Source organism: Cyanistes caeruleus, chromosome 1 (assembly GCF_971803275.1).
Source record: "Cyanistes caeruleus chromosome 1, bCyaCae1.hap1.1, whole genome shotgun sequence".
NCBI classification, from domain to species: Eukaryota; Metazoa; Chordata; class Aves; order Passeriformes; family Paridae; genus Cyanistes; species Cyanistes caeruleus.
Genome location: NC_141701.1, coordinates 105,772,945 through 105,790,792, shown reverse-complemented (window position 1 = coordinate 105,790,792; position 17,848 = coordinate 105,772,945). Strand labels below are relative to the sequence as shown.

The window sequence follows — 17,848 nt, the reverse complement described above, 5'->3', positions numbered from 1 at the left end:
CCATGTTGATATGAAGTCTGGAGTCTGGAAATAGCCAACAGCTGTTTGGAAGTTTTATTCTTTCACATCTTTCCCCATAGCAGTTTTTAGACCTTAGCCTCCCTACTTGCGGAATACTTTTGTCAGTATTTTAAAGGTGAGTTATCAAAAGAGCTACCAAAGAATTTTAACCAACCTTAATCCTTTCAAGGCTCTTGGGAAATCAGTGGAGCAGTTGACACTTTTTTATTGCACCTGACATGGAGAAAAAACTCTTCCTTGCAATGGATTTAACTGTGATTTGCTAAGGGAAGTGGGTTTAAATGATGGCAAGGAAAATGGTGTCTGGGTGATGAGAGAAGAGGCTGACAGTCTTTGAATTAGATACTGCTGTTGGTGCGACCATTGTAGACAGTTTTCTGAAAATGCCAATTCCACGTCATGAAGTAATCAAAAAAAACAAACCACTCAGGATCATAGAAGCAGAGCTGAAAGGAGCAGAGCTGAGCATGAAACATTCAAGCTGGAAAAGAGACAGAAAAATTGACAGGGCTGAGAGGTCTAGACCAGATTTCAGGCCAAGAGACTGAAGGTGCCCGGTTATTTTTAGCTTGCGGGTGAAAAAAGTCTGTGAGATGGTGTCAAGCCTGGAGAGCAGGAGCAACTGTGCACAGCACCATCTACTGCAAGCCCCAGCAGTCACCCAGTGAGGCCTCAAAACACCAAACTCATGGCTAGACAACTAATCATGTTCCTGACCATGCTCAGAGGTATCCAGTGCCTCGTCTGGAGTAGGAGGAAAGAGGACCTCGTCAGCCTAAACACGCACGCGAGAGGCAGCGTCCTTCACCCCTGCAGTGCTCCTGAACATGCTCTACCTGTAGAAGATAAAACAGATTATTAAATCCTTGACTTTACTGGAGCAGTGCTGCAATTAACTGGGTGTCCAATAGCCAGTGTGCAGGTGTGAGGGGCTGTTGAGTAGCAGAGTGATGTGTGTTTCAGCTTGGCACACTCACTCTTCAGTGAAGTCAGTGGAACTTCCCAAGAAGCATTCCTCCCACATCTGGTGGGAGTTTTGGCAGGGGTGAGATGAAGAAGCCTATCCACTGGTCCTCTCTATCTTCCTCTGATAGCCCAGGAAGCTGTTTCTCCTTTATGCATGGGCACAGCAAATTTGGCTTCCTGCCCTCAGCAGACACCACATCTAGATATAGATATAGATATAAGTAGGTGTGGGGCTACATTTGGGCAGAATGTTTTGTTTTTACCATTTTGTGAATGGCATTTCCCTTTTTTTCTTTTAATTCCAGGGAGTTGAATATTCTGGCTTCCTCTGGGATACAACAGCTGGTATTGAGCTGAAAGATGCCTCATCTCAGGAGACTGCACAGACTAATGGCAACGGGAGGCACTCATATCCTCATCCGTATCTTGCACATTTCAAGGTGACTGCCACAGTGCCAGTCCAGCTTTGCAGAACTTTTACTAAAAAGAATTAATAAAAATAATGTAATAAATAAATAAATTTATTATAAAGAAATGCATTATTAATATAATTTAAATAATGAATTCTTCTAAATAATAAAGAATAAATAAAAGAAATAAAAATAAGATAATTACTACTAAATAAATATTATATTTATAATAATTAATAATAATCAGTAATAAAATAAAAATAATTTAATACAAATAATTTGGCTAAGATGAAAAGAGACACAACCTTCTCATAGATAAAAATTTGCATGAGCCTCTGGCCCTTCTCATTACTGTCTTATGGCTTGATTATGGATAGATGCTTAATGCACCTTAATACATGTGGTAGTTCACCACAGTCAGTCCTTTCCCTTGCTCCTGTGGAAGCAAACCCTGCTGCAAGGGAGTATTTGAGAACCTGAGGGTCAGTGGATCCTCAACAGCAACCAGGGCACAGGGCTGGGATTCTTATCAGTGCCACAAAGAGGGATGAGTGCCAGGAGAATGGAGATGGATTATATATATATATATGTGTATGTGCGAGTATGTGTGTATGAAAGGCACAGTGCTCCAGTGAGACTTGGGCTGGCCTATCTTATGTTGCTGTCACACTTCAGAATTTCCATTTTAAAGCTTTTTCACTAGGGCAAAACCTTTCTAAAAGAACATCTTCACTTTTGGAACCAGTTCTTGAGCATATGCTGAAGCAAACATATGAGCAGAGAGCCCATCTCCACACAGGCTGTAATGAGAGGGTCCAGTTTAGGGACCTTGACATCTCTGGTAATGCTTTGAGAGAAACATTAATCAAACAATTATTAATAAATAAAATATTAGTAATTAATTGATCATACAAATAGGTCTAAGTGGTTCTAAGTTCCCAGAAGGTGAACAGGAGATTGCAGGGAGTCAACAGCTCCTTTCAAGGTATATTAATTTTCTTGGTTAGTCTCTTTGACAAGCTGGGGCTAATCACAAGACAGTAGTAATTAGCCCCTGTAATGACCATGACATTATTTGTAGCTTATTAACAACTGGTTTTGCATAAACTGATTTTCATAAGCAGCTGACTTCCTTCTGCAACTGTGGTAAAAGGAAGCTGTTTGCTAATGCAAACCAGTTTCCCCAGAACTGAGAGGGTATGAGGTTACTGCAGACAAAGCTGCAAAATGCAGTTGCCTCCCTCCTCCTCCTCCCCACACTGAGACACACCAAGACACATATCCAGCAGTGTGAGTCCTACTGCCCCAGATTTACTACTGAAAGTACTGGGAACTGGCACGTGTGGTTTTGCGTTGTGCCTTTCCATTCCCCACATGCATTGACTTCTCCTCCTGCCCCCCCAGGTTGGAATGAATGATCTGACCGTGGTTAACCTTCACCTGGCCTTGCCACCCTCGGCAGGGGAGAGCACCGGCAAGAACCACGACAGCCACAAACTGGCAGCCTGTGCGCAGAGTTTGCAGGAGACTCTGAAAGGTAAGGCAAGGCTTTTCCTGCCAGCTATCATGTGCACACTGTCTAAGTCAAATTAATTTTTAAAAGACTAAACTTTGTCTCAGTGAGCATTTCAGAAACACCCTTATCAGTCCCTTGTGTTTACCCATGTTTGCATGATGCAAGGTGTGACAAATGTGTTTTTCCCTTGATCATTGTATTATGGTCTTTCCTAATTAACACAAACAGCACAGGAGATCCTGCTGCCTTTGACACCATTTTTTCAAATTAAGTTCTTTCTGTTTTATGCCGCTGTAACAGCAAGTTCTGCCAAAGGAAAGAAAAGACACTAGAGTTGAGACCCTATTTTAAGTGCTTTGTGGAAATTACACCTACCTGATATCAGAGCAAAGCTTAATTATTTTTTTCTTCCAAGAGAAATACGTTCTATATATTTAATTTTTGGATAACTGGAAGTTCTTTGGAAAGCCCAATGCAAATTCGCAGATGTCTGCTAATGAGAAAAGAGCCTGAATCCTGCTTTGGTACATGGATGTAATATGTAGAATAATTTTGTTGATTTCAGATAAGTTGCTCTGGCTTTACACCAGGATGAAATGATGCCAGAATTTAGACCTGAGCTTGAGCAATGAAATAGGCAGCTGAATTTCTTTACTTCATTTCTGTGAATTTGCTTTTTACTTTGAAGCTTGCAAATTATGTTTCACTTCCGGTGAAGCAGAACAAAGCTGTTTAGATCCTAAACGTTGCTGATCTTGTTATAGGAACAGAAAAAGCCTAGCCCTTTGTTTACTGCTTAAGAAAGATGTGAAAGGCTTGCAAGGTTATTCGCGTGATGATTTTCAACTTGGCCCAGCTCAGCAAGGTTGGTCACTTGGAAGCATTAATATCCCTCTTGTATTACTCAAGAGGTATTTGCAGTTTTTCTGAGTGTTCTATTGTTGTTCCTTCTGAGCTGCAGAAGCCACTCAGAGCTATTTCAAGTGCTACTGATTTAAGTATTTGTCCACGTACTTTAAAATTGGAAAGGATGAAGGTAAACAGAGGGATCATTTGTTCAATCCCCAGAGACTGAACTGAAACATGGGATAAATGTGTAGCTCTTCTGAAGTCAACTGAGCTGCACTTCCACTGCATCTAAATTTAGACTGTTGGTGTTCTCTTTATTTCATGTTTCAGTTTTCATGTGGCAGGCACGTTACTGGAGCATGCTTGTTCCTGGCTTAGTCTTTCACAAAAGAAGAAAATTCAGATTCCTCCAAACTTGTGGGATGCAGGTGTGGTCTTCTAAGGAAATGGTAGTGCACACATGTGGCTTTGAAGCACTGAATTACCCTGCCAAAATGAATTTCATGCTTAAAATTACCATCATCCTTCAATTTCTTCCAAATTAGTTCACAAAGTATGGGCAGTAAGAACTGATGTGTCTGTGGGTACTGCAGTAAATTTGAGTTTCTGTTCCCATTTTGCTAACAGATGCCTGTTCTATTATATTTTATTCTTACTAAGAGGCATGTGGGCATTTGAGGAACATTGTTTACTCTTCACAGCCTCCCTTAACGAAGGGCATAGTGTCCCCATATTTCACCCATTAGATTGGTGAGTCCTGGTTCCTTTTTCCCTCTCTTTTTTACCTTTCATCAGTACTGGAGAGATGCAGTGGCTGTTGGCTGCTCATAGCTAACTCTTTGCAGCAGCTCTTCTGTCTTCTCTCACCAGTTTGTCTCCAGTGTGGTGACCATGGACAGCACACAGATGTTATCCTGGATGTCCTGGGAGTGGCTGGACCCAAGGACCAGGGTGCTGGGTGGATTGAGAGAGTCCTGAGGAAAACAATTTGCAAGTGCTGGTGGATGAGAGGCTGGACATGACCCAGCCATGTGCACTTACAGCCCACAGTCAGCCTCATCCTGGGCTGCATCCAGAGCAGCATGGCCAGCAGGGTGAGGGAGGGGATTCTGCCTCCCTGCTCTGCTCCCATGTGACCCCACCTGGAGAGCTGCATCCAGCTCTGGGATTCCCAACACAGGAAGGACAGGGACCTGTTAGAACAAGTCCACAGAAGGGTTGTGAAGATGATCAGAGGGCTAGAACACCACTCCTGTAAAGAAAGGCTGAGGTATCTGGGGTTATTCAGTCTGAAGAAGAGAAGACTTATCTTATAGCAGTCTTCCAGCACCTGAAAGCCTATGAGAGAGCTGAAGAGGGACTTTTTTACGAGGACATGTGTGATGGAACAAGGGGGAATGGCCTTTAAACTGAGAGATGGTAGGTTTAGATTAGATATTGGGAAGAAATTCTTTATTGTGAGGGTGGTGAAGCACTGGTACAAGTTGCCCAGAGCAGCTTTGGATGCTTCTCCTTTGCAGTATTCAAGATCAAGTTGACCTGGTCTAGTGGGAGGTGTCCCTACCCATGGCAGAGGGTGATCTTTAAGGGTCCTTTCCAGCACAAACCATACTGCAATTTTGTGATACCTTCTCCCACGTGGCTTGGCCATATTCCATGGGTAACCCACGCACCAAGCCCTGGGCTTACAGGACTCCTGATAAGACTTCTTAGCAGCCAATGTAACATCACATTCTTCTCATCATATGTGTGTCACTTGGTCCAGGAAGAATTTGAACATTTAAGAGTCTGTTTAATTCATGAGGGAAATCATTCAGGGCATGGTAAAATCAGGGAGTGTGTCCTACAGATGTCCCCTTGGCCTGCCATGAAGCAAAGAGGGGTTTCCCACTTCCTGCAGAGAGGCAGGTTTCAACACTGCAGACCTTCTGCAGGCACTGTCGTTCCCTCAGCTGATTGCCTTGGCACACCAGAGCTCAGCCACTGCAGCAGAGGGCTGAGTAAAGGTTCTGCTTTGCTTTGCTGGCCAAGAGCCACCCACAGGCACTGCCAAAATTCACCGGTGCTTTAGTGGATTTGAAGATTTGCAAACAGACCAGACTTATTTTTTCACCTGAGGAGTTCTCCATTGACAAGGGCATGGTTGGTTGGGGCCCAGAGAGTGTGAATGTGTGTGTGAGCACTGCTGAGAGGTCATGAGCAGGACACGTGCCTGGCTGCTGGGGGCTTTATGCCACCACGTCCCAACAGATGGAGGCTCTGGGTCCTTGTGGACAGTACAGTCTGTGTCAGGGACCTTTGCAGCAGAAGATTGGTTGTTAAGAGAGTTCCTGCTGCTCTGTCTGTTGGAGGAGGAGGAGGACCAGATTGCCTTGGCCGAGGAGCCTCAGGCTCCTGAGGAGCAGAATCAAGCCCCACCAGTCTTAAACTCATTTCCTCCAAAAGAGGAAAATCACAGCACAGCACCAGTAGCATTGTCTTAATTTTCTGTTTTTATCTCCATCTGATTGTAACTGTGGGCATCATGATTGCAGTTTCTGACCAGTTATCATTCCTCATTATGAGCAAGGACATGATTTCTTCCAGAACTTTTGCTAAGTTTGGCTGAGAGCAATTGGGGCTTATCCATGAGACCCCTGAGAGCTGGAGCTGCTGTGGGCAGCTCTGCTCCCTGTCTCTGCTGAGAGACCCAGGAGTGTCCAGTTAGACAGAGTCACGCATTTGGGAGGATCCAGGCTGGTTCACTTCCTTCCCTCTCATGGCTGGTCTGTTTGGGTCAAGACAAGACACAAAACTGCAGTGCTGGCGTGCATGACATTGTTGCAGGAGCTGGCAGGGCTGAGAGTGAGCCAGGACAAGGGGAAATGAAGTTGGTGGTTGCCTAGAAAACTGGTTGCTTGCTCTTCCTTGCTTAGCAGAGGGCTGCCTGATGTATTCCCCACTCTTTTGCAGTCTGAGGAGCTCCAGAAGCTCCTGTCAGAGGGGAACCAAAAGCACTCCTTTCTCTCCCCAATGGCAATTTGGGTTTCAGTTCCAGCCCGTTCTGTCTGTCAACTTTACAGTTTGTTATGATTTCATGCTTAGTTAATCTGCATCCAAAAGTTTAAATGGGTGAAGAATACAGTGATTCCCTCCCTGGGCAGTCAGTTGCAGGCTGACTTCTTACCTCCTTCCAAGCATGCACCCAAGCGTTGGGTCTTTTATCCTCTGCTATTTCTAACCTCTCCAGAATGGACAGTTAAAAATTTCAGTCAGTAAAAATTGTCACTTGTAAGGTGGGGTTTTTTTTCATAGATTTTTCATGTAAGGGAGGTAGTCTTCAATGTTTGCTAAAAGAAGCATGAGTAGTTTAGGATAGAATAGATTTTGTGCATAATCAAGGTACTCTCGTTAAGATCCCAGCCTGTCTGTCATTTTTAAACACCAAGGATGAGCTCCAGAGGTTTCTGTAATTTTTCATATCTGTTGGAGATTAAAGCATGGAAGGAGCCAAGTGCTGCCTGGGCCATTGAGCAAGTGTTTGCACTGAAGGACCAAAGTTACATTTCAAGCTTCTTGGTCCTGGCAAACAAGAGATCTTGCAAGTAAAGATCATGATCTTTGTTATGAGATGCATGCACAACCACCAGCTCATAGCAGGCATGATCATCCTATTAGACAAGAACTGATTTTTCTTTTGTGTTCTGATGGAACTTAAAATGACTAAGGTTCAGATTCAGGTGGGTTTTTTTCCTTCAAAGGTGGGAAGACTGCTGTCATGAATGCTTTATAGAATAATACTTAAACTTCCTGTTATTTACAATGTGATTTGTGACTTACAAAGGGTAGAGAAACCACAAATAATTTCACTAACTATTCATTGCCCCTCTGCATCTTAGCAAGAACCATGTTTTGAAGTATTTGTAAGTCATATGCCCTCAATCTTTCCCAATTCATCGTTCCTGCACTGCAAGACAGGAGTGGAATAGATTTTGTTGAGCTTGTGCTCCCTCTCCTGGATATAGCGACTTCTACAGCAACAGCAAAAAAATGAGGTTTATCCAGAGCACTGAGTATGGTAGAGAAAGTGTCCACTCCATCCCTTCTCACACCAATCCCAGGAAAGAAAAAGCTTATAGGCTCTTCATAGATCTCTCCTCTGAAGTCAGCTTTGGGATAAGTTTTTTTGTGCATTTGTGCCTCCTTCAGCATCTTTCTCCACTGGCAAGCAGTGACATGGAAGCGTCTCTGGTCAGCTGTCACCATTCCTCATTTGTCTTCTCAGACATTTCTGGCGGTGGTTTGAGATGGGCACAGAGGCGTGTCTTTGTCCTTTTATCCCAGGGCACAGGTGGGATGTCTGCATCCACATCTTTGGGGCTGGGAGAGCACACATTGTGGGTATGAAATTAGGGTCCGGGGTTTCTATTCTCCCTCATTAGGTCTGGAAACAAAACGTAACAGAAGTAATTTTCTGTTCCAAGTTGAGCAGTATCCCTTCAGTCAGCCAGGCAAAAGAAAGTTGCTGTAGTCAGGGAGTGCCTGTGTGGTTTCTCAGTTCATTGTCTGCCATCAGGCTTGCAGACTGCTCCTTTGTCCTATTCCTTGGGATTTTTTTAATGCAGAGGTTAGAATAATGAGCACTGCACTTTGGGCACTGTGGTGTATACCAGCATAAGGCTGTGTCTTTCTGGGTTCCTCACAAAAGTGTCCTTGACTCTTAAAGAAAATCTGTTTTAAAAAATGTCTACATAAGCCAGTAGGTGTTTCTTGCAGAAAAAAAAAAAAAAAACAACAAAAAAACAACCAAAAAACCAAAAAGAAAGTATTACAAAGGCACAGATTTATAAAAACCTCTGAGACTAAAACTTGCTTGTCTTTGAGTTTGTCACTAATGGAGTAGTAAGGAAAAGGCACCAATATTTGGGCTTCACGAAAGCTGTTGATACTGTCTCTCACAGTATCTTTCTGGACAAAACATCCAGCACACAGCTGGATAACCATGTTACATGATGGGTGAGCAAATAGGTCACAGATCAGGCACAAAAAATTACAGTGAATGGGTGACATCAGGCTGGCATCTGGTCACTAGTGGGATTCTGCAGGGCTCCATCCTTGGCCCAGTTCTCTTCAACATCTTTGGTAATGGACATGGGACTTAAAGGAGTACTAAGTTTGAAAACAAACACTAAATTGTGAGGAGCTGTCAACTCCCTTGAGGGCAGACAGGTCCTGCAGAGAGACTTCAGATTGCAGAGATGGAAAATCACCAGTCATGAAGTTTAACAAGGGCAAGCTCCAGATTGTGCACCTGGGATAGGGCAGCCCTGGCTGTGTGCACTGGGGAATGAGAGGCTGGAGAGCCGTGCTGTGGAAAGGATCCTGGGGGTTCTGGTCCATGGCAAGCAGAACATGAGTCAGCAGTGTCCTGGCAGCCAGGAGGGCCAAGTGTGTCCTGCCTTCATCAGGGACAGCATCACCAGCTGGGCAAGGGAGGGGATTGTCCTGCTCTGCTCTGAGCTGGGGCTGCCTCACCTCGAGTGCTGGGGGCAGTTTTGGGTGACACAATATAAAAAACACTAAGCTGTTAGAGAGTGTCCAGGGGAGTGGCCATGAGGATGGTGAAGGGCCTTGAGGGGAAGCTGTATGAGGAGTGCCTGAGGTCACTTGGTCTGTACAGCCTGGAGGAGATCGAGAGGAGATCTCATTGTGATCTTCAGCATCCTCAAGGGGGGAAGAGGAGGGGCATGTACTGGTATCTTCACTTTTGTGCCCAGTGACAGGACCTGAGGGTCTGAAGCTGAATTCAGAGGAGGTTTAGGTTGGGTATTAGGAAGAAGTTCCTCACCCAGAGAGGCTGGGGACAGGCTCCCCAGAGAAATAATCACAGCACAAAGCCTGCCTGTGTCCAAGACGTGCTTTGACAGTGCTCTTAGGCATATGATGTGACACTTGGGGTGTCCTGAGCAGGACCAAGAGTTGGACTCGATGACCCTTATGAGTCCCTTCCAACTCTGCATTTTCTATGATTCTATAACAAATGAGATTATATTTAAAAACAAGCATCAAATGTGTACTGGCTGGTTTTACTGTCATGAAGAGAATGGTCATGAGTAAATAGTCAGTGAAAAAGGCTTTAAACAGCATTTCTTTTGGGAGTTCAGAGTGCAATCACTTTGTTTATTCAATATTTGTATTTTTCCTCTTTCCATTAATCCTCTTGCCCTTGAGTGATGGATGTCCATTCCTCCCATTCTTTTCTATTTTTCATGCTTTCTAGGAGAAAAAGATGTAATAATCCTTGGAGATTTTAACCAGGCCCCAGACAGCAGTGACCATGACATCCTGAGGAAGGAGAAGTTTCACCACCTGGTCCCTTCCAGCACCTTCACCAACATCAGCACAAAGAACCCACAGGGGTCCAAGTCGCTGGATAACATCTGGATCAGTCGGAGCTTGAAAAAGGTTTTCACAGGTAGAGTTGCTTGAGTGAAGTGGTGCAACCTTCAGTTGGGTTAGCCTCGCATCTCCGGTTTGGGCAACATCACTTAACGCTTTCCCTGTGACTCTCTTTGATGCAGGCCACTGGGCTGTCGTGCGAGAAGGGCTTACAAACCCATGGATCCCCGATAACTGGTCCTGGGGCGGCGTGGCTTCAGAGCACTGCCCCGTGCTCGCTGAATTTTACCTGGAAAAGGACTGGAGCAGGAAGGAGGTGACGCGGAACGGGAACGGCGTCACGGTTGAACGCAACGACTCCCACACCAAGCACGAACGATGACGCGAACTTGAGGCTGTCTCTTCTGCCACCCAGGGAAGGCTCTGGTCACTCGCAGCTCCAAGGCAGAGCAGGACTGCCTTCCCCTCCCTCTCCTTCCTGCTCTCCTCCCTGCACCTAGAAAGCATCAGCACTTGACTTTGGTGGTCCTGGCTTTGTGCCCCTCGTGGACAGTTCTGGACGGAGTCTCATGGCCACAGAACAATCTGCAACTTTTTCCAGGGACACAGTGGACATTTCCACACCTGGAGATTTGGATGAGAATTGTACAGAAAATAAAGTGTACTTTTAATACTGGAAAAGCTCTTTGCTAAAATGCAGCTGAGCAGGGTTTTGCTGGGAGGGGGAAGTGATGGTTATTTTCCTTTGCCTGTTTGTAAATTGAGGTAATAAGAGAGGTCCCAGAAAGAGAGACACTGTGGGCATCCTTGGCAAGTCTCAAATGCCATTCAACACTTGCAAAAGCTGCTGGAGCTGGTCCGTGTGTGAGTCCTGAATGGTTCCTCTGCCCCAGCCTGGAGAGACACTATTCCTCTGCAGCCCCATGTAGGCACCCCTCATCCTTTCTTTCCTCCTTCCTTATGCTCCTGGCAGGGTCATTTTGTCCCAGAATAGCTTCCTGGAATTTGACTTTGTCTTTTTGTTTGGTGCAACGTTCAGTATTGGGTTTTCTTCCTGCACAATAGTTTTCAGGAGCTGGAAAAGTACCAACTTGTCCCTCTGCAAAGCCAGGTCCACTTCACCAATGCCCTTTGCCTTGCTCCCTGTTGGGGATCTCACAGGAGCAGTTCTTGTCCTCTGGCCCTGCAGCTGGCATCAGTGAGATGCAGCCATGAGTCTTTGTGTAGGAGTTGGTTCTGTAGGAGGAGTTCTGCATCAAGGAGAAACAGGCCATGCATCCTGGAGGTCTACAGATGAGCCCATATTCATGTGATCTCTGCAGGGGCTGGCCTGCATTATGCATTGGCCTCTACTTGTTTACTTTTCTAGGAGGTTTCAGTTTCTCCCTCTGGCAGACCAGGATGCAGTTAATGCACCCCTTTCCTGAGCCTTGCTGCTACATAAGCCTGGTTCACTCACCACAATAGAGGGTCCAAATACAGCATGGGGTCATCCTGCATATGGCAGGGATGGGGGCTGCTTCCAAGGAGGTTTGGGTTCTGTGCATGTCCTGCGTGGGGGCACTTCAGTCAGCGCCCTGCCACGGCAGCGCCAGGAATGGAGCATTGAATTTGCCACCTACATGAGACTTTTCATGCAGCAATGAAGGGAAACATATCAGGACTTGAGAATTTTCAGAAGAAATAGGTTGAGTGTGAAAGGCACTGAGCTGCCCACTAACCCAGTGCCTGCTGCTCTGGGCTGCAGATGACCACATATTTTGCTGCTGAGAGGAAAGTTCTCTGTTGTGGCTCACTACTCTTGACAGCAGTGCCACACCAAAGGAGATGTTGTAACTGAGGGTTTTAGAGCAGAACAGTATCATATTCTTGCAGTATTTTTATTACTTTAACTTTCTGAGATATCACCTCATTTCTAACACCTCAAAAACAACTAATTTCTCAGCAACTAAATAAATTCCCATGCAAACACACACAGTTGAACAGCTTTTCTGTCTGTATGCAAAACTAAACCCAGAAAAAGGTGGCATAGCCTGGGGGTGACTCTCAGACTGAGGGAGATTTCAAGGATGTTTCAGGAGGTTAAGTGAATGACTAAGAACTGAGCATCAGACCAAAAATGTACCTTTAGGTCATTATAGAAACTAGCCAAAGACCTTGGCTCCAGCTTTCATTCTCGATCCTTGCTGCAACTTTGTCCTTTTCAATCAGGCACAGTTTTGCTGTTCTCTTTTAATCTGAGCAGCACCAGATTCCCCAAGAAACTCTGACTGGATATCAGCAAAATATAGGTGAGGATGCAATAGAATTGCCTTAGGCAAACAAATATTACATAATTACATAAGGTGTGAGGCAGTAAAATTCCCAAGGACACACTCACTCTCTTGTACCACCTAGTGTTTCCCTGCTATAAATATGTTTGGAGGTTTAAATCATTTTATAGCTCTAGAAATAAAACTTGGAAAGGCCAGATTCCATTTATTCTGTGGGTATAAATAAGTGCAGAGGCATCAAAGTTTAGAGAAGCAGCTGCAGCCTCCTGAGCAGGTGATAGTGCTCACAGGTGCTGCAGGGGACCTTGCTTTGGCTCAACAATTTCCAGGGGCTGCCAGTGTGGGAAATGAGCTGAGCCCCCTTCATAACCTATGTGGGAGCTGTAGGGAAAGTTACTGAGGCTGGTCTGTAGCCCAGAGGTTCCTCAGCCCAGTGAAGCTCTCTGGAAAGGTGATTGCTTGGTGGATAAAAAGATGCCGTGGGATAAGATGGGAGGATGATGAAGGAATCAGATACCTACAGGTGGAATTGTCTTGCATGGAGCATCTGTATGAGGTATGTGCCTGCTTACTCCATTTTGGCAGTCAGCTGTGCCTCACTGAGGTCTCGCTAGTTTTAAAAAGCTTGCTTTGTTTGCTTTGTTTCTGACAAAACAAAGAGGTGATTTGATGAGGTGGTTGTGAGTCTGATGGATTTTGGAGCTCCCAGGAACATCTGTTGTGCTATGGTTGTTCAGAAGCTGAAGTGGTGGCTGTGTTCCTCCTGACTAGAAATTTTATTTCAATATTTATTTATTTTACTTCCCAGTGGAAGCTCTGCTGGCCCAGCTGGCTGTATCTTCAGTGCCCAGGAAGTGCCAAGGAAGGCAGGGGTACAGACACATTGAGCCTTTCCTACAGAAGGGTGGATACACCTTGCACATCTTGAGGTCCACTCAGGAGCCCAAATTTTGTGAGGCAACGTCCTGCTTCATTAGTGATGTCACCAACAGCTACAGGCTGATTTGGTCCAGGTTTATTTTCTTTTAAGGGCATATATCTCACCTGTGCACAGTGAAGGTTGGTGAAAATCTTTCCTGCCCACTTTACGTGGACCCTGGGCTGCTTCCTTACAACAAAGTGCTGCCTCCTGTCTCCTGCTGACACGTGCCAGCCTCTGATCTCCCCTGGCCAGGGGACATGGTGACAGCTGATGCACAGCCCATGGTCCCTGCCGTGGCTGTGGTTGGTCAGACCACACGGTGGTGGCTTCTGAAGGGAGCTCACTCCTCCTTCTGGCAGGACAGGTGGCTCCTGGAAGGACACATTTGAGTTTCTATCTTTTAGCATCTTCTGGAAAAAGCTTAAAGCAGCACCCAGTTCACCAAGGCTGAGGGGGCCATGTCTAGCATTCGCCCTCTGCAGCTCACAATGAAAGCTTTTAAGTTATTTTCAGCTAAATTATTCGCCTTTCCTATTTGCTCTGACCCATTTGCTTCATGGGAAAGCCTCTGCTTTGTCCTGTGAGCTTTTTAAAAGAACTTGGCAAATGTCCATTTGGTCACTTGGCTTTGCAGTGTTGTTGCACTGCAGTGTTGCAAGCATATAAAAAAAGAGGTATCATATAGAAGGGTTTGGAGAGTTGCTAAAAACCTCTGAGGAGCAAACACAAGGAAATAACTGTCCTGGAGATGAGCTTCCAAGAACCAGGTTGTGGCAGCAGGAGGTTGATAAATCCTGGTGCAGCACGCTGGAGTGGAGGCTTGGCTGTACAAGTTAATCAGCCTTGGTCTTGGCACTCTTAAACCCTAAGGGGACTCAGTGCTCGGTGTTCCTAGCAAATGACAGAAAAGAGTCAGTCCAGGGGGCTTCAAGGTTTTCCTAGACATCTAAATGCTGTCTTCTGCCATTGAGTTGATTTTTGGTTTTAAACCTGGTGTCTTGATGGAGCATACTTGCCACAGGCAGGAGACAGATGCGATGGGAAGCAGAGTTCCCGGGTCAGCAGCTGCTGCTCGCTGGGAGCATGGCTGGTCATCAATTTAAGCACTCAGAAATTAGGTGGAAATGTCACATATTTAGGTTATGAGGTTTTCCTTAGCTGCAGGAAGCAAGGCAAAGGCATGCAGGCATTTCCTGGCCGCTGACTTTAACACTTTTGTACAGAGTTTCTAGATGGGAAAAACTTTATAGGAGGCTTATGTTCCTTGTTTTTCCTAAGCAAAATGCAAAGTTCTTCCCCATGCGAGGAATCCCACTGACTGTGAATCAGGGCTCCTGTGGGAAACAGCCTGCAGCAGCATTTTTCATCCCCAGAAGGCATGCAGCAGCAGGTTTCTATGAGCTGGCTGCTCTCAGGGTGACTGGAGGGCCATGCCAGCAGACTGCACAGCTCTCACTGTCACCACTCAGCAGTTCTGGGATGCATCCCACATTGCACAGAGGAGGACAAAACCACAATTGCAGACAGAGCCCTTGTCTGCTTACCTGTCTTTTAGGTTTTTAAGCCCTAAGTAATTTTTACCTCAACATCTGTAGGTAAAAAAGCTCCTTTGTAAAATTGAAGTAGGTAAAAGGATTTAGCTACTTTAGCTGAAAGGATTTAGTAGGTACTCTTAAAGTACCTACAGGTTAGGTGTACACTTAGGAAATACGTTGCTGGATGACCCTTTGATGACCCATCCTTCTGGCCCAAATCAGATCTTCCCAGCCTGAGGGATGTCCAAGTCTCTCTTCATCAGCTGTGTGAAAGGTGTCATTTAAAAAGGGAAAAAAATGGAATGTGCACAGACCTGAACTGCAACATTGCTCAAACTTAGTGTGAAAACACAAGGAACACCAGGGTCTCAAGAGGACTTTCCCACCAGATTTTAGGGAGTGTTCTTCCTTCAGACCTCCTTACTTCCTTCTCTATAGACAAGAAAGGCTGCCTTGCATCTGAGTGGTCACTTTACCTCCCCCCATTCTTACTGCCTGAAGTTCTCAGCAGGCTCCCACAAAGGTCGCTCCTACATGCGCCTTGGTACCCTTGCACACCCTCCTTTGGGGGAACCTTGATTCCTTCAGATATTGTTCCTTTTTCTGACCAAGGGTGCTGGGAGCTGGAGGAGTGTGGGCTAGAGAGATTGGGAAATGGGGAAGGACAGAGATGAGATAACAGATTGGAGGAGTGAATTGCTACTGGAAGCTTCTCCACCTGGTCTTGTGTGTCCAGTGATGTATCTTGCCCATGCCTGGAAAAGCTTCTTGGCTGAAAACTATATAGAAAGATCAAAAATACGGGGGAACTTTGCTTTAAAATACTGCCAGGAGGAGAGGAAGAAGAGGTTGACTTACAGATCACCTGTGGCTTTTTAGGGGGTGGGAGTGAATTTACTTTCTAGGCTCTGAGAGGCATGATATGATAGTGAATATATTCCTTAGATAAAAAGGAATGTGAAGAACTAGGATTAAAAAAAAACCAGTCTGATGGATGAGTGCCAGAGACCAGGACAAAAGTCAAACAAGACAGAAATAAGCCAGTAAGCTGGAGAAAACAGCCTGACAGGTGTCTTGGTTGGAATGTGCCACAGGATGGAAATTTGTCCCAAAAGTATAAATGTGAGACCCTCCAAGTGTCCTTTTCAAGGCACTGCTGGGACAGGGTCTGAACATGAGCCCAGCTCTGCTGTACTGGAATAGCTGTGAGGTGGAATTGCACAGATCCAGTGTAGAACCCTGCAGGGAGGTGTCCATCTCACTCTGACCCTGTGGGGAATACTGTGGCTTCCTGCCAGCCCCTCCTGTGCCACCATCTGCGTTTCTCCTGCCACCAACTTTTTTAGGAATTTTTTCAGGAATTCTTTCTTGTCAAGACCGTGTCTATACAACCTGACCCTGCTCACTCATGAGAGCCTCACCTGTGGGTCTCTACCCCTGCTCTTTCCTTCTTCACACTGTGGCCAGTGCAGCTCCAGTTCAGGCTCAGTTTCTTCACTTCCTTTTGCTAAAGAGCTGAAATAATCCTGTACTTCACCCTGCTTGTCCATAGACACCTCAGAAAAGATGTTTAAAGTGTGTCAGAGGCACTGTATGACTGGGGAAGATACAAAATATTTCAGCAGGGGCATAAAAAATTAATTTGGATAACTTTAATGGGAAGGGTAAGGCTATGCCTTGAAAGGTAATCCTGAAGACATCTTTCTGCAGTGTAATCAGTGTAAATGAATGGGTTTAAAATTCAGTATCCAGATTTTCTGGATTTAATCTGATATGGACTGTGAGAAGTCCATAAATGTTCAGCAAAGCCAGAATAGAGTCTCTCTTCAGTATCTTAAAGACAGAAAAACTCATTTTAAAGTGCATACTGAAAAAACCCTAACTTAAAAGTATTAAAACACTTTAAAATCACTATTCCCTTAAAAAAAACCCAAATTGAACAGACCAAGGAAATAAATAAATAACAAAAAACCCCCAAACAAACCCAAACAAAAGAATTGTTCCAGATGTTTCCTTTTGCCTTTCTCTTGGCTTAGACAAGTTCTCTCTCAACTTCCACTCTGACTCATGGGGTGCCAGATTTCCATCCTGGTTTCCAGAATAAACGATTTCCATCTTTCCCTCCTTTCAGAGAACCTTGGTGCTTAAGTTGCTTCTCAAGCTGCTGGCAGGGCATCCAGCTTCACATGCCTGGCACTTGAGTGCTGCAAAAAGACTTTCAGAGCTGCATTGGTCCTGCAGGTCACCTGTAACAAATGTGAGACTTATTCAGTACTGAAATACACCTGCCCAGTGATGGGTGAGCACTGTGTTTCACCCTACTGATGCCATCTGGGATGCACAGGGGCAAGGGAGAACAGTGGTAGTTTGGGAGCCTATGAAGTGAACAGATTTTGTGTTTTCCAAACTTTCTAGCAAGGGAAAGGGAATATGGTGTGATAATACTTAGCAGTCTTGCAAGGCAAATTAGCAATTGGCTTTTAAAATATTTCCATTAAAAAGAACTCCCAACCCTTGAATGTTAACTTTACTTACTCGTGAGGGAGCTGAGCCGTAAGGAGATGACGGGACTCCCTGGAGGTAATTAAGGACTTTATAATGTGAGAGGGGATGGGGAGCACTGGAATGAAGCAGCAGGGAAGGGGGGTGAATCAAAGTGTTAAAGTGGAACATTGGAGTTGCCGTTTCCCACATGGATGGTGCTGAGACCTGCATTGCAGCAAAGAGGCTCCAACCCTGCCTCAGACCGTATCCTAGAAAATAAGAGGTTAATTTCCTTGTGAGCAGGAAATTCTGGCTGAGCAGGGAGAGCCATACCCAGTGTAGGGCTTCAACAGGCCCTTTGTGACTCCAACCCTAAGTGACATTTTTGAGAAAGAGTCAGAAAGGCACCTCTCCCACACACACTAGGAGGTCCAAGTTGCCGTAGAGCCGAGGCCACTGGAGAGAGGAACCCTCTCACACACCAAGATGTAACA

General features: G+C 45.3%; 1 protein-coding gene across 1 annotated transcript in view; it reads left to right on the top strand.

Moving 5' to 3' along the window:
• Positions 1 to 10,821, top strand: part of EEPD1 (endonuclease/exonuclease/phosphatase family domain containing 1) — a 62,033-nt gene extending 51,212 nt beyond the window's left edge. The window contains exons 4-7 of the mRNA XM_023919427.2: positions 1,293 to 1,427; positions 2,802 to 2,934; positions 10,022 to 10,216; positions 10,323 to 10,821. Coding sequence (XP_023775195.1) covers positions 1,293 to 1,427; positions 2,802 to 2,934; positions 10,022 to 10,216; positions 10,323 to 10,522 — 663 coding nt within the window. The 3' untranslated portion in view covers positions 10,523 to 10,821. The remainder of the gene's footprint in view (positions 1 to 1,292; positions 1,428 to 2,801; positions 2,935 to 10,021; positions 10,217 to 10,322) is intronic.
• Positions 10,822 to 17,848: the final 7,027 nt, after the last annotated feature.